The 16,004-nt window shown below is 39.9% G+C and overlaps 3 protein-coding genes across 5 annotated transcripts in view; 1 reads left to right on the forward strand and 2 right to left on the reverse strand.

Moving 5' to 3' along the window:
* The window catches only part of LOC113016627 (uncharacterized), a 141,005-nt gene extending 139,867 nt beyond the window's left edge, over positions 1 to 1,138 (reverse strand). For both annotated transcript variants that reach the window (XM_026159576.1, XM_026159573.1), the window contains exon 1: positions 430 to 1,138. The gene's annotated coding sequence lies outside the window, so the exon portion shown is untranslated. The remainder of the gene's footprint in view (positions 1 to 429) is intronic.
* Positions 1,139 to 5,728: 4,590 nt separating this feature from the next.
* On the forward strand, positions 5,729 to 11,173 carry ephx2 (epoxide hydrolase 2, cytoplasmic). Of its 2 annotated transcripts, none has more exons than XM_026159611.1 (18): positions 5,729 to 5,998; positions 6,727 to 6,805; positions 6,885 to 7,047; positions 7,411 to 7,601; positions 7,696 to 7,818; positions 7,939 to 8,010; positions 8,095 to 8,190; positions 8,469 to 8,547; positions 8,825 to 8,859; positions 8,945 to 8,971; positions 9,046 to 9,131; positions 9,209 to 9,302; positions 9,430 to 9,504; positions 9,614 to 9,656; positions 9,756 to 9,858; positions 10,171 to 10,240; positions 10,506 to 10,586; positions 10,673 to 11,173. In XM_026159611.1, the coding sequence occupies exons 1-18, from the start codon at positions 5,895 to 5,897 to the stop codon at positions 10,817 to 10,819; spliced, it is 1,668 nt and encodes a 555-aa protein (XP_026015396.1). In that variant the 5' UTR covers positions 5,729 to 5,894; the 3' UTR covers positions 10,820 to 11,173. The 2 variants fall into 2 exon arrangements, with proteins under 2 accessions (XP_026015396.1, XP_026015395.1); XM_026159610.1 differs by having other exon boundaries at positions 5,730 to 5,998; positions 9,209 to 9,320.
* A 699-nt stretch (positions 11,174 to 11,872) lies between these two features.
* Positions 11,873 to 15,436, reverse strand: plaat1l (phospholipase A and acyltransferase 1-like). The gene is made up of 5 exons (XM_026159627.1): positions 15,356 to 15,436; positions 12,808 to 12,937; positions 12,265 to 12,353; positions 12,029 to 12,193; positions 11,873 to 11,944 (listed from the first exon to the last, which is right to left on the reverse strand). Exons 1-5 carry the CDS (start codon positions 15,362 to 15,364, stop codon positions 11,879 to 11,881), a joined length of 459 nt encoding a protein of 152 aa, XP_026015412.1. The 5' UTR covers positions 15,365 to 15,436; the 3' UTR covers positions 11,873 to 11,878.
* Positions 15,437 to 16,004: the final 568 nt, after the last annotated feature.

The raw sequence follows: 16,004 nt of genomic DNA on the forward strand, positions 1-16,004 counted from the left end.
CTTCACACCTATGGAATCACCAATATAAATCCACTACAAAAATACAAACTCCACACATGAATTTTCAAGTCACAGATTTGAACCCAGGACCATCTTGCTGTGGGGTAACAGCGCTGCCCCACAGTGCTAACACCCGCAGCAACATGTTGCCCGAACGCCAGCTAATCTAAATAAAATGCTTTTTTTTTTTAAAAAACTGCACAATTTGTCAAATGCTCCAAATCCCAAAAAGCCCAACAAAATCCAGCACACATTCAGTCCAAATTTGAAAACTCTGTGTTTTTGCTCTCTCATTAACCTCATTTACAAAAACAAACTGTTCTAATAAAGAGCCTTTTCCTGCCATTTAAAAAACAAAAAAGTCTCCCCCACAACAACAGATACAAAAGTTTTTCCTTATTTTAATTCTTTCCTCTCGCTTCTACTCACAAATCCGTCTAGCACCGTAATCCGGTAATCCGGCCCGTGTTTTCTGGCTGTTTCTGTCAGCTGTGGGTGTTCCGTAAACAAGACAAGAACGGTAAGACGAGTTGTGAGTCCAGATGTTGCAGGATGAAGATGTTTTGAAGTTCAGCAGCACCTGCCGCCAACTTTTTCGACCAAACAACTTTGGACAACCTCTTTACAAACTCCTGCCTGCCTTCCGTTTGCTGTCCACCGTGCTCCACAGTCTGCCGCGGGTTTATGAGCGTGAATGTTTTTGGCGCGAACCGGAAAAAAGCGAATGCCTTGTAGGCGTGTTTATATGGGCGTTTCTTGACAAGGTAAACAAAAATAGAAGTGGGTTATTTGGCCTTTGCCATATATAACCCTAATTTAAAAAAGGGCGTGGAGGTAGATAATATCTGAACATGTGAACACGATTCATTAATTCATGTTCTCTGTAATAAGTTACAGTTCAGCCGAGAACAAAATTTTTGGTTTCTTTACCATCAGGTCACCTACAAAAACACAAACCGCATCTTGCGAGTCTGTGCAACGGCATCAGGAAAACTTTCCTCCACAGCTGTTAGCCTCAGTGTTTTTGCAGTGGGAAAGCCCAAAAGTGTGAGCCTGTCATTCCTTTGCCTGCATATCTCATATGGAAACAGCAATAAAGTTTCTACATTTTAAAAACCGCCCAGCTCTTCTTGATGAATCTTACCTGTATGGCACTGTGTTCAGATATCACACAGACGGTTTTATTTTCTGCGTGTGTCCACGCGTTGGCGACTTTAGGAAAAATGCCGCCAGTCATGTCGTTACTCCCAGTTTTCATAAGAACGCATCCTGTAAAAAGCGGAACTCTTAATGCCTGGAGGGTCCACTGGATGCCGCCATTGGACCAGAAGACGTCAAAACTAGTCCTCTTAAGTCCAGACACTTTTCTTTCCAAGCTCCTTAAACTACGATGACCTGGATGACTGAAAACCTTCACAGACATAGTCCTCTTATGTTTACCGAGCAGTGTACACAATGCACCAATATACTATACTACTTCAAATAATAGTTTCTATGTACGTTTTTATATAGATTTTTTCTTCTTTTGATTATTGAAAAAAAAAAACTGTACAAAAGAAACAAACAACATGGTACACTTTAAGTGCTTTAAAAATGAACTTATCATTTCAGAAGTATTTAAGATGAATCAAGTCTAAAATTAGACTTTTAAAAATATTTTATGTTAAGTCCAGCAAACCAGATTTTAGATGAAAACTTAATATTTCTTATTAAAACATCATGTTAGTGTTGCCATGGTCCCTGTGTCTTTGAGCTTTAGGGATGTTTTGAGTTTTCTTTGATCATCTTTGTTTTATAGTTTTGTATTCTGTTTTGATTATATGTTAATATCTCTGTTATTTCTTAGTGTCTTCATGTCTTATTATTTCCTTATACCTTTGGTGTTGTGGTTTCATGTCTTTAGTTCTCAGTTTCTAAATCTTTAGGTTAACCCCCTCTTGTGTTCCCATTCTGTCCCCTCAGTCTTGTGTGTTTTGTTTTCTTTCTCTGTGTCAGACTCGTCCATTTAAGTCTTAGTCCTGGTCTCAGTGTTATTTATTTCCTGTCTTATGTTGTTGTTATTCTGTTTTTGTGTGTATTCGCTCAGTTGCCACTCATCTTTTGTCATGTTTTTTCTTGTGGCTGTGTCCTGCTACATTGTCTGTTTCCCAAGAAGAATAAAAGTTTTGGATATTTTGTTTCTGTTCTGCTTTAGTTTGTATTATGTTAAACCTCAGCAATAAAGTTGCTTTTAAGCTTATGGGCCCTTTATTTTGAATCCAACTCCTGTCTGCTGCAAAGCTGCCTTGACAGGTGTAGAAGCCATCATATGTGTTGCTATTGTTATATTGATTAGAGTGAAAGTCTTCTGTGTCAGGTCAAACGTGTATGTAGATCAATTGCTATTGAAACCCTTTTGATAATAAGGTAGCACCTAAAAGTACAGAAAGATTCCTAATCACGTATTTAAGCTAGTGAATCACTGCTCAGTCAGTGTGTGGACCAGTCTTTGGTGGTGAGATTTAGTGGCGTATTCTGCATATGTTAAAACTTGGTGTTTTCTTTGAGCTGCTGGTGAGTAGCAGGTATCTGCTGGCAGCAGAAGTGTACCTTTAATTTGGTAAACCATTTCTTTTGTCTTTCCTTAGGGTATTTTAGTTTGTGGATGACTTTTGTTTAGTTGAAATAGCAGTGTTGCCATTTCTTTGAGTTGAGTCCTTTTTACTAAAAACCTTGAGTTTCACACTTGCTTTGTTTGCCTTTTTCTTTTCTAGTCTCCCCTCATCCCCGAGCCCGTATTCATTGAGGCGTAACAGTAGTTGTTGTCCTGCCTCCACCTGGTGTGGAACTGTGAGTTGCCTGGCTAAAGGAGAAATCTCAAACTGCCACTCAGATATTTGCTGAGTCAGACCATCTACAAAGGAAAAGACAAAAGCAAAACATTTATAAAGCAAATAAAGCATATGAAACAAAAATGAAAGAAGCATGTTTTTTTTCTTTTGTCTGTCTGTCTGTCTGATAGCCCTGCGGCAGACTGGTGATATGTCCAGGGTGTACTCCACCTCTTACCCTGAGCAGCTGGCGTAGTGCTCCCCCACACGTGCTCTCATGTTCTAAACCCAGTTGTGGCAGCAGCAATGTGGCAGGTTACAAAACTTGAGAGGGGTGCCAAAAAGTGATTTACAGTGTTTGATTAAAAAAGGATTTTCAGTATTTAAATTGTCATGAATGAGTTGTTGTTCCTTAATCTGTCATCCAATTTTATTTCACATATATCCCTCATGAATGTCACAAAGTAGAAGTTGCAATCAGTTTTTGGCCTTTATTTATCTGTGTAAAAAGTCTCACTGACATTAAACATGTAGAGTACACTAGATATGACCATTGGACCAGGAAAACAGATTTCTCCTTTTCTGATGTTTACCAACCAAGTGTATCAGTTTACTACCACGAGGATCACCACTGAAAATACTAAAATAGCACATGTATTTATTTTTTAATGGAAGACTTCTATCTTCATCTAAATGTATTTCGCCAAGAACATGTATTTTAAGGCAAAGTGTGTGTTTCTATCAGACCACCAGGAAAAAATCACCCCTCCAGGAATCTGTGTCTCCATGAGAAGTGAGACGTCTATGGGTAAATTTGAAAACTTTGAGAAGGAACACCAGAATGGCTGTGATAGGTGGGAATGAAATAATGTTTTTGATGTTTTTCTGTACAATTATCTGCACCAAATCCACAATTTAGACTGCCATATGTACATTATGTACCAACTTTCCAAAAGACAACACATTTGATTGTCTGATATTTTCCTCATTAATGTTAATCTTAACATTGTATTGACATATATTGTATTTACAGTAGCGGTTTTTGATATGGGCGACACGGGCAGTTGCCCAGGGCGGCATCGTGGTGGGGGCGGCGTGGGATTCTCTGGCTGGCCGGAGCAGCATCTGTTCGCCCAGGGCACCAAACAGGCTAAGACCGCCCCCTGTGTATTTACTTAAAACCTCCACCTAAGTTCATTTGAGGCCAGTTTAGTTACTAAAGTACAATCATTAATCTCATTATCACTCAGATTTTAAGAAAACTAAAACTAATTGTACCATGAATTACATTATAATTTTAATATCACTTATTTTCTGTCAGTGCCCAGCAGGAAAGAACAGCTTCCCCATGCAGTGCCGTGTCCATCAGTATTGAGTATGGATAAACCTGAGAACTTCAGAAGAACACTCGGTGTTGAAGATTTTATTCTAAATTATTCTAATATGTATGTGTTCCGATTGATCCATGCATTTGTGTGTATACATATATATATTTTTTCACTGTTTGCTTGTTTTTAACTCTGACTTCTAAATTAATCTGGTTTTTTTTCTTGTTTTCTAATCAGATGACTGTGAGCACAAACTGGACCAAAACAGCACAGATTTATCTCTTCCTGTTTGACGACAATAGGACTGTGATACCGCTGAGTGAGGGGAAGCCATATTCTCATTATCCAGAGCGATATGAAGCTTGGCCCCAGTCGCGACATAGAATTGGTCTGACTGGAGGCTGTTACTGGGAGGTTGAATGGGAAAGAAAGGTCAACATAGCGGTAACTTACAAAGATATTGAAGATTATCATAGTGTACTCCTGGAGCTTGTATTGTTGTGAAGATGGTTACTACTCCTTGCATAATAAAATCATCAGACCTATAAATTCTCCTCACAGCTGGTCCTCCAACTAAGTAGGAGTACATTTGGACTGGAATGCTGGCACTTTGTCTTTCTACAGAGTCTCCTCAGACCCACCAATCCACCTCCACACTTTCTACACGACATTCACTGACTCTGTTTGTGCAGGATTTGCATTCTGGGAAGGGCCTGGCTCCTTAGTTTCTCCCTGCCAGCTCTAGTTTGATGGGAGTCCGCTTGTCTTAATAGACAGTTTGCCAGCACTTGCTTTTTTGATAATCTTTTTGAAACTGTGCATCACATACACATTAGAAGTGGCAGTCATGGAGTAAACAAACATACTACTGTATCATGATATGTGGTCTAAAATAGCAAAGATGTCAGTGTCATGGTACAGAAGTTCAGCAATACTTGACATATTAGAAGGGAATCAGCTACAGTACATAAATATGTCTGTGTAGCAGAAGGAAAGCGACGCCCAACAACATTCTTATTTTTAATTAACTTATTCACCACATTTGTCCATTTAAATAATTTGTTCATCTCATTTCATTATTGGTGTGATTTGCTGTGTCTGATGTTTCCTTCTTTACTTGCTGCTTTTTATTTTGTTTGGTTTAATTAGATTTATATTTTGTCAATGTTTCATGAAAATGTTTCATATTTATAGAAGAATGCTAAAAAAACTCTTCCTGACACGTTGCAAATATGAGTCAACTATGTTAACAGCTGCTCAAAACTTGTAAAGTAGAAACACCGACTTGAAGCGATGAAGCTACAGAGTAGTATCATGTAGTGACTGCCTTTAAAACATAATAATAATAATAATAATAATAATAATAATAATAATAATAATATGTATGATAGTAGCATTTTACAACTTTAAAAGAAATGTTTCATTTGTAGATCATTGTCACACAGACGCTAAAAAGTTTTGAATAGTTTTTTTAAATTGTTGTTTAACGTATTATCATTATTAAACATAAAGAGGACATGTTTGGTCTTTTATTCGTGGAACTGATTTCAACAAAAATTTTGGTTTGTTGCGAGAAGTCACGTGCATGTCTGGTCTCGCCGCTGTTTTTCAGTTAAGTGTGAGCTCACTGGGTAAGTGGGTGGACCCGCAGTGAGTCTATTAGGGCAAAGTTTACCCTGTACACAGGTGTAGCAGCAGCAGCAGCAGCAGAGATCCTGAATACCGTTTGGAGAAAGCAAAAAGAACCGATCGAGAGATGGCTGATAAGAAAGCCATCCTGTTCAACTTCTGGGGAGTCGCCGTCTCTGCCAGACGTGCTGCCATTTTTAAAAAGCTGGAAGAGTTGCACAACCTGCCGGGGTAAGAAGTGACCGTTTTGTAACATCTCTGAACCGCACAGATGTGTCGTATGGAGACCGCTTTGTGTTTATATTTGATTATATTAAAAAACAAAACAAAAAAGCCAATAAAATACGCAGCTGCTGCACGAATTTCTGATTGTTTATTTACAGTGTGAGTGAGTGTGGATATCAGATCTGCGCTTCAAGCTGGATAATTATTACAACAGCAAAGAAATATTTGACTTAACTGCTGGAAATGAGCAGGTGCACGTAAGCTACTACATGGCCAAAAATATGTGAACATACTTGGCAACTTTTTGTTAATAACAATGTTAATTTTAGACAGCAACAACAAAAAAGTTGTGTCCATAACATTTTGAAATTATGGCAAGTATTGATCATGTTGATGAGATAGAGGTCTCAGAAACACTTACAGCAGGGATTTTCTGGATTACCTCTCAGTGTTAATTTAACAGACTGGACACAGGTCCAGTCTGTTAAATTAACATCTCTGCCTTTTCGTTCGATTGTGTAACTTTTATTCTGACTTGCAAAAACGTATAACTTCCTCAAAGTCTTTGCTCTTTGCAGGCACTTCTAGCTGATTCTGTTTCATCTCAGACCTGATCTAAGAGTTCAGTAAACATTTGCCTGAGAGCTGAGTGTTATAGATAGAAACCACCAAGGCTCGCCCCTCTCAGTTTCTAATCACCACATTAATCTGAGGTTTTGTGCTCTGTTTCTCAGAGGTTTTCTCTCCAGTTTGGAGTCCAAAGACGACGGCGCCCTGAGGCAGGCTGAGAGAGGAGCCATGACACTTACACAGGTGGGCGAAGACATTTACAGTTTCACTTCATGCCTTTTGTTGCTATTTCACTGATGTACAGCTGTGTGTCTGTGTGCAGATGATCCCAGCTTTGGAGGCCGAGTGTGTGCAGGAAGCCCGGGACAGGAGTGTGACTCTGCCGGCTGATTGGTCAGTTAAAGGCCTGCTAGACAAACTCACAGAGGCAATGATGGACGTCCAAGCAGCTGTGCTGAAGACAGCTGCTGGCCTGCGACGCAGCGGTACACACAACACTCTTTAAAGAAGCAAACTTACAGAGGAGTTGGAGCCAGAGGAGTTGAAAGAAAGCAGGTTTAAGCCACGTCCACATTGGCTTCCTCTGCATAAAGAAATAAGTAGAAAAAAAATTCAGATCTGGTTGAAAAACCTTGTTTAATTTCTCTCACTGCAAAATATTTCTGTTCTGAATTCCTGTGTCCCTCATCTTTGAAGGAGACAGTCTACTTCACCTTTATTTCAGCACGATATCTGCGTAAAGTGAACATTGTCACTGTCACCGCTACCTGCTTGTTTAAATGCATTGTGGGGAAAAAGTAGGTCACTACCAATGATGTCTAATCTTTGCGTCAACCTCTGATCTAAAGGGTTACTGACAGCTGTGCTGGCCAATCACTGGGTAGATGACAGAGCGGCTGGAGATGGCACAGGTCGCCTTCTCTCTCTGCTGGGAGGCCATTTTGACCTGGTCCTCCAGTCCTGCCACTTGGGTCACAGGGTCCCTGAGCCCGCCATGTTCAGCTCTGCCCTGCAGCGCCTGGGGGTGACACCCAAACAGGTAGAGGGTTTCGTGATGTAGACAATAAATATGCAGCATCACTGAGATTAAATTCTTGTATATCAGATGTTATGAGTCATCTGTCTCTATTCAGGCGTTGTGGCTGGATGCTGATGTTGAGGGTGTAAAAGCCGCAGAGGGAGCAGGGATGAAGGCCGTCTTGGTGGAAAATCTGGATGCTGCTCTGGAGAAACTGTCTGAATTTACTGGCTTTCAGGTTTGTGTCACTCTGAGTATCTTCTCTGATGCAGTGGGTTTAAAGACCCTCACATTTAGATCTAACTACAACAAAGAAAATGATTACATTAATAACATTTGTATACGTTTGAATCTCCAGGCTGTTGGAACAGTGAGCCCCCCACCAGCCTGCAGCCCTGATGAAGTGTCCCATGGCTACATCACCATAAAAGTATTAATATCTATCAGTGCCAGCAACCTGTTGAATTATGAAAACACAACACAGAGCTGAAATGCTGCTGGCTGTCTTTTCCAGCCTGGTGTGAGGACTCATTATGTGGAAATGGGCTCCGGTCCACCGGTGCTACTGTGTCACGGTTTCCCGGAGAGCTGGTACTCCTGGAGGTACCAGGTAACCTGTTTCCATTGGATATGTTGGAACGCACGAAATAGTCACCTTCCAAAGTGTATTCAGAGGGTGTTTGAGATGAGATACACTAAGAGTCAGAGATATCCCTTCTTATATTTATAGTTTGTCTTGTTTTCCATTTAATTCAAGTCTTTGTTCTGATTTATTTAAGTTTGCAGTTATATTTACTTGTTGTTGGTGGTGTTTTGGTTCTTTTAATCCTGCAATAATCCTGAAATAAAAGCCATGATCATTAAACAACCCTCTCACCCCTGTGCTAGATCCCAGCCTTGGCTGCAGCAGGATTCAGGGTTTTAGCTCTGGACATGAAAGGATATGGAGAGTCCACAGCGCCCCCTGGTAGGTTGAAATACTGAAAGACTGAAAATATAGACTGTACTTAAAAGATGTATGTAGCTTCCCAGTATAAATTCTTTATAATGAACAGCAGGGATATGTCACTTCCCCTAGCCCTTAATGCCCAGGATCAAAAGACCTAAAATGCTCAGCTTGAGGCTTAACTACCACACTTTTACCAGTGTGTGACATCAGAGAAGCTACAACCATCCTTTATATACAGTCTTTGTGTGGAGTCAGCTCAGTGTTGGTGTAATTCCTGCCGTATTGACTCTCACAGACATAGAGGAATATTCTCATGAGGAGCTTTGTAAGGTACACATTACAAAAATATTAAATCTACAGATTTAGTGTTGTTTTAAAATGTTTTTCTGAATCATATTTTTCTCTCTTTTTTCAGGAGTTAGTCGTATTTTTGGATAAAATGGTGAGTATCAACACTGTCATTGAATAGCATGATAACTTAAAGTTTACACAAAAGCTTATGGTCCCCTGTTCCAGTCCATACCACAGGTCACCCTGGTGGGTCACGACTGGGGCGGCTCCCTGGTGTGGGCCATGGCCCGCTTCTATCCCGAGAGAATCAGGTAAACACACACACAGACACACACAGTCCCCCAGAGCCTGTACAGTGAAGTTAAAGTGCTTTTCCATGTGCGTGAAGGGCTGTGGCATCGTTGAACACCCCAATGTTCAAGTTGAATCCTTTGGTTCCTGCTTTCGAGAGACTGAAGGCTATTCCAATATTCGACTATCAGGTCTACTTCCAAACACCAGTAAGTGTGTTTTATATATATATATATATATATATATATATATATATATATATATATTTGTTTCTGTCACAGAAAAACTGCAGCTTCATAAGCGGGGTTTGTGTTTCAGGGTGTGGCGGAGGCCGAGCTGGAGAAGGATTTGGAGAGGACGTTCAAGATTTTCTTTTCCAGCAGTAGTGAAGCGGTGCGTGGATCGAATGTACACACACACCCAGCATTGCATTGTGCAGTTTCAGAGCTAAACAGGTGGAAAAATCACCCACACGTGATGAATGTTTTTCTCTGTACCACAGAAGGGTCGTCCCCCTCTCAGCACCGCAGGAGTGTGCGCTCGAGGTGACGTTTCCTGCTGGTTATCAGTGTTTGCTGTGAATGCTGAAGATTTTTAAATCTTCATTCACAGATCTCATGCTGTGTGTGTGCGCTTTATCACAGGTGGCCTGTTTGTGGGTCTGCCGGAGCAGATTCCCAGGAGCTCCATGCTGACAGAAGCTGACCTGCAGTACTACGTCAGCCAGTACAAAGAAAGAGGCTTCAGGTTGCAGATTTTCCAGCTTCCTGTAGATTGTGTTTCTGTGTGCTCAGCCAACAAATAATATTTATGTTTATTACATGAAAGCATCCACTGTGATGGGTGATTCTTACACAGCTTTTTGTTAAAATTAGCATTTTAATTACATCCTGCAGTTCCTGCTTTTATGTTTGTGGCACTAAAATGAGTATTTTGCAAATTGTAGACTGCTGAAGAGGTGAAGAAATTTGATGTCATAAGCAAATATTCCTGAACAGTCAGTTAAATTATCCAGTTCTGTGGAGAATCACTGAGTAACCTTTGGGCTTTATTTTACAGGGGGCCCTTGAACTGGTATCGAAATAGTGATGCAAACTGGAAGTGGATGTGTTCCCGGCCCTTTGAGAAGGTTTGGTGCAGTGTCACAAACGTAATACAGGCTGTAAATTAAAGCTGTAACTTTGGGGTCCCAATATTGAAGAAAATGCAGAATTGCTTTAAACCTGCATTCTTCCTAATGACCAGCAGGAGGCACCTCTGGAATCATAATCATAATCAGATCAGAATCAGAATACTTTATTGATATAATGAAGGATAAATCAGACTTGTTGACTTGGCAGTCACATTTTGTTATCAAGCTTTCTGATTCACAGTCAGATGTTTGCGTGTTTTAGCTGCTAATGCCAACAATGATGCTGACGGCGGGTAAAGACCCCGTACTGCTGCCGTCCTTTACCAAGGGCATGGAGGACTCGGTAAGAAACAAAAGCATTGACACAGTCATATGAGCAATCAATGGTTATTGGAAGTTAATCTGATATTTGTTATTTATTAACTGAAGATGCCAAACCTGACCAGGGGACACATCGAAGAGTGTGGACACTGGACACAGATGGAAAAGCCGGCAGAGACCAACAAAATCCTGATATCCTGGCTTAAAGAGGCGCACAAGAAGACTGAAGGTGGTACTGTGGCTCCCAAACTGTGAGGAAGGAAGGAAGGAAGGAAGGAAGGATTCTAACAAGATTTTCAATGTGGCACATAAAAGTTTATTTAGAACAACTTAGACACTCACAGGCAGTTTTAACAGTGAATGAGCCTCCCATGAAAAATGTATTCAGACAGAAACTGATGTGCAACCAACAGGGAGGAAAATGTTCTGCTAAAACAGGGAAAAACTGTACTACAAGTAACAAAAATAAGAAATATCACAGTTCAAGATAAAGATTATATTTTAACAAAATGTATAAAATCTCATCATTTTAATGAAACAGCATGAACATTTTCTCTTTATTTTGGAGAACGAAAGTGCCATTATTAAACACTTCTAAGGTCATCTTAACATCCTAATGTATCTGTTTTATGGTTGCTGTTTTTTTTTTTTTGCTTTGTTTTCAGTTTGGTAATTGCTTTTTTTTTTCTTGCACAAGTACTTCTTTTTTTTCCTGTAAATGAAATTGAGATTTTAAAAATCAGTGCATATACATGAACACATTTAACAAATAATATAATATTAGTAAAAAAAAATTGCAAATACAAATAATGATAATTATTCAGAAAATCAAGAACAAAACTAATGGGTGGGGGGAGGGGTTTAGAAAGGAAATGAATGAGGGACATAAGGATAATGGAAAGGAGGTGAATAAGGAAGTAAGGAGGTAATATGAAGGAAAGGGAGGAATTAAGGGATGGGATAAATGATGAAATGATGGCAGGAAGGAAGGGGTAGGGGAAGAATAAGGAAACAGGAAGGAAGAAATGTAAAGAAATAGAAGTGAGGATATGATAACAAGGAAAGGTGGTGGGAAAGTAAGTAAATAAGAAGGGAAGGAATGATGACAGAAAAAAGGGAGAATGCGAGGAATAAGGAGAAGTAGAATGGAAGAAAGGGTGACACAAGATAGAGAAGGGGGGGAGGTGTAAAAAGGGACTAAGGTAAGGGGAGGAACTGAGGAGAAGGATTCTTTTTAAACTTCCTCCAAACTTCATGCAGCTGATTCAGAGAAGAACAGCACCCCCTGGTGGTGAAGATGAGCGCACACCTGGTTTACAGCTGTTTCTCCTTGAACAGTTTCTTCCAGGCTGGCATGATATACTCGTAGATCTCATCAATCTGCAGCACGCACACACAAACACACCAGCTTTAAGCATGCTTCACAGCAAATAAACAGAAGGTGGCGCTCTTCCCTTGGCTCACCTGTTCAGACTTCTTCACTCCGTATCTAAAAAGTGTCGCCTGATGTTCGCTGTTGTGAAACAGGATGTCAAAGGTCACCTCGCGGCCCATCATGTCCTCGATGGCGGGCTTCACCACACCGTGGAAGTCCCGCGGAGGGTGCGTGTCATCCAGCATGTTGTTGACCTGTTTTAAAACACACTTGAAGTCGCTGTCTTTGACAAACTCATCATGTATGTTTAAACCACTCATGCTACCTTGTATTTCTTCCCCAAAAGCTCCAGAGGGTCCAGTTTGACCTCTGACCTGAGAGCTCGGCCGTACAGCAGCAGTTTGGTGTCTGAATCTGACAGACAAAGACAAGAAATCAAATTATTTTAAGAGGCAGATTTCCAGAGGAAGGTTCAAGAAAAATAAAGTTTATCTGTCATATTATGATCTTTGTTACATGAGCTGATAGGAAACCTTTTTTTTCTGTGTTATATAGAAAACTGAGCAGATTCTTGTAGGTGTACATGTCGTCCATCTCTTCTCAGTAGATATCATCAAATACAAAGCATAAATCCTGCGTTCTCACATCATGTCCATCTTTCAAAGATGAAAAATTTCTTATAGACAGTTTTACATTTTTGCAGAATTTGAGACTAACATAATAACCTCTTGCTGATTTTCATTGTTTAACACTCTTTTCTATAAAATAATTGTATTTCTTTTAACCAAAATTCGAGAAATTATTCCTGCTCTGGCAGACTTTTTTCACTTGTCTGTGGAGAAGTAAAACCTTAAAAAGTGTCACCAACCTCGACACGTTAGGTGAGCGACGTATGGAACTCCGTCCCTTTCTCCATAGTACACTCCGAAATGAGAGAAGTATTTGTTCCTGGGATACTCCACAATGTCCCCCGGGAACAACTTTGGGTGGGAATTTTTCTTTATAAAAATAAAAAACAAACAGAAGAAGAAAAAAAGGGAGAAAGTGGTAAAAATCATAAAGTTACCACAAACAATCGCCCTGTGGTTCTGCTTAACTCGACTCTGGATGAGGCCGAATCAAACTCACTTCAAAAATAGTCCTCGTCTCCACAGGCAAGGACTAAACTTCTATCATCTAAAATATAAACAGACACTGGCAAAAGCGCAATCTTCATCACTGGATCTGCACTGCTTTTTTGGCTTTGTCAGTATTCAGTCAGTTGTGCCGGAAAGGGGATTTTTTTTCTTTTAAACCACAAGAAAACCTGAAGCGAGTACAGGCGGCGAAACCACAAGCACTTGTGTGCTATATTACCGTCGAGCAAGTATACTTCTTCTGCCTTTGTTACTATTCATCTTAAATATCTTATACTTCTCAGGTATGAAAAACTGAGAGCAAATTTTATGATGTTAATGCTTAACCAAACCATCAGGTCTGCAGCTAGAGGTGTTAGTATGAATCCAACCATAGTGTGTAAATAAAAGCTGGATATAACCACTTTGAAATCGCTCATCAGAATGTGAAGCCTCAAGTTGAGCATTTTGGTTCTCACCATCTTAAAGTTAGAAGTTTCAGAATTAGAGCTGGCTGAGAAATGCTCATAGGATACTGACATGTCAACCACTAGATAGTCTTGCCTTTTTTACCCTAGTAAGGCCAAAATAAACATTAACCCTCAGGTGAGAGTCTTCTTCAGGAGAGAGATGAATATGTTCAAGAACCTGAAAGAAGTCAATCTGCCTTTGATTTAAGCATTTTAGATGTAGGTAACTTGCACTGTAGCCTGCGCTGGAACCTGTCGTCCACCTCACTACAAATGTAACTAAGAATCACCATCAACACAGGTCATACTGGTATACATGTTGGTAACGGCCATCCGAATTAGACTATGCTGTAAATTCTACGTAGATTTCACAGCAAAAACATTGATAAATATAACAAACCAAAAGACTGCCGGCATTTAAAAAGAATGTGGGTTTATGATTGTTAGTAGGAAAGAAAGTTAACTAGCCAACTCGTGGTCCAACATCTGGAGGCTAACATGGGAACAGTGGGGGAGATACTTGATGTTAAATTGCACTAAGAACAAAGTCCTTCTAAAGCAGGGATGAGGGTCATTAGTCTGTCTCCTTTATTCCAGGCATTTGGTCATATAATACACTCTGAAAATATAGCTCTCAATCAAAAATCAGACATTCATCAAACTCCTAATAGTTCATCCCACAGGGACCATGAATATAAAAGAGGAAGAAGGCAGAAAAAGAAAGGCTTCCGGCTGCTCCCTTAATAACATGGGCTCACCATGGCAGGTAGCTCCACAGATTCTTATGCCAGACGCCCATCCTGACGGACCATCAAAGGGTTTTGTGTCTCCTCCTGGAATCTAAGCAAGGATCTCTCGCTTGTTAGTCTAAAGTGTAGATGACTAAACTTTGAAACCTCTACAGGGACTATGAATATAATATGTTCCAAACTTCAAGGTAGACCATCCAGAACCTGGAATTAATTCATCTGTGATTCAACCATTTAAGCTAAAGATTTGTGCCAAATTATCATGTAGAAGTAGAGATATTTGGACATTAAACTCATATAGGTTTTTCGCCTGGGCAGCATGATGAGTAGCTACTTAGAAATTTCACAATTGTCCTAGAAGTTCAACCATCGCTACAGAAAAACATGATTTGTGAATGTGCTCAAATGTTTATCTGAATCTGGTCTTGTTATTTCACTCTGGACTTAAGTGGTAAAGGGTCTGATTGACACTGAGCTTTTTTACTTTCAATTTATGGAAAAACTCAACTGTGGGGGCGTAGAAGGTGCAACATTTTCAGCAAGGTGGAACGGAAAAGATAAGAAGAGAAAACCATTCAAGAAAAAAAACAGTTCTAAGAAATAGCCGCAATACTATTCTTAACCATTAATGCATGATCTGCTGATCTAGTAATGAGCAGTTTTTGTACATTTTGAGTTGGAAAACAGTACCAAAGACAGGCTATGGAGACTTGGGTGGCTTCGGGAAGTCACATGTTTACATATAATAGTGGCATTGTAAAGCGCTTTGGGTGCCTTGAAAAGCGCTATATAAATCCAATCCATTATTATCATTATTATTATTAAATACTTCTGAAGTGAATTCAGAAGCTACTTCATGAGATTTTCTTTCATTCAAAGTGACTAATAGTCCATTTAGTGCTCTTTCAGATGAATTAAAGTGCTTACACCAAGCTACAAAGTTATTATAATCAACCACGAGTAACAACTTTGGGTCCTCTGATTTCAGAAGTAGCACTGAAACACGGTGTCATCTAAAAATGTAAAAATTCATGAGTGGCAATTAAAAGCAAGATTCTAGAAAAAGTAATGGTCATACTCACCTGGCCCATGAAGGGAGGATTAAGGTATTCACTGTGGCTGTCTTTGGTCCTTTCTGAACATAAATCCACAGCACATGCACACAGGAACCTCACATCATTTACATACAGGCTGTACTCATGTGATATGATGCATCTTCTCAGTCTGTCGCAGTCACAGTACACTGACCACGCTCCTGTCACCCCTTATCAGACCTTCTGCATCAAATAATTTGGGTTTCTTTTCCTCCCTTTATATTTTTGCTATATTTTATGTTGCCTGGGATCATTTTGGAGTGGATTTTGTGTCTGAATGCGTGATTCTGTGGTTTTTAAATGAGGTGCTTCATAGTGCACCGACATGAGTCCCTTTGTGTTTCCGATCCCACCACCTCTGGGCGTGTGAAGCAGGTGTTTCCTAAACCGAGGCTAAAAGAGGAAGTAGCTTCAATTGGCTTTTTAATTTTTTTTTTCAGCAGAGATAAGTAAGCAAAGTGAGAAAGAGAGAAAGACCCAGAAGCACAGAGAGTCCCTCATAATGACTCATTTTAGACCTTTTAACTTGAACACAACACATCACATATGTTGTGTTTTTCTACAGTTCCAACAGCTGTTTTACATTAACGTCCTGACAAGTGCAATAAAGCACTTGAAACATCAGGTCAGCATCAGT

This window comes from Astatotilapia calliptera, chromosome 23 (assembly GCF_900246225.1).
Source record: "Astatotilapia calliptera chromosome 23, fAstCal1.2, whole genome shotgun sequence".
Taxonomy (NCBI): domain Eukaryota; kingdom Metazoa; phylum Chordata; class Actinopteri; order Cichliformes; family Cichlidae; genus Astatotilapia; species Astatotilapia calliptera.

Excerpts from the sequence above, each read along its gene's own strand:
- ephx2 (XM_026159610.1), top strand. The coding sequence starts at position 5,895 with ATGGCTGATAAGAAAGCCATCCTGTTCAACTTCTGGGGAGTCGCCGTC. Across the intron at positions 8,191-8,468 it reads GGTACTCCTGGAGGTACCAG|ATCCCAGCCTTGGCTGCAGC; the intron begins GTAACCTGTTTC and ends CCCCTGTGCTAG. Across the intron at positions 9,132-9,208 it reads TTCTATCCCGAGAGAATCAG|GGCTGTGGCATCGTTGAACA; the intron begins GTAAACACACAC and ends ATGTGCGTGAAG.
- plaat1l (XM_026159627.1), bottom strand. Across the intron at positions 12,354-12,807 it reads CGCTCACCTAACGTGTCGAG|ATTCAGACACCAAACTGCTG; the intron begins GTTGGTGACACT and ends TTTGTCTGTCAG. Across the intron at positions 12,194-12,264 it reads TTTTGGGGAAGAAATACAAG|GTCAACAACATGCTGGATGA; the intron begins GTAGCATGAGTG and ends GTTTTAAAACAG.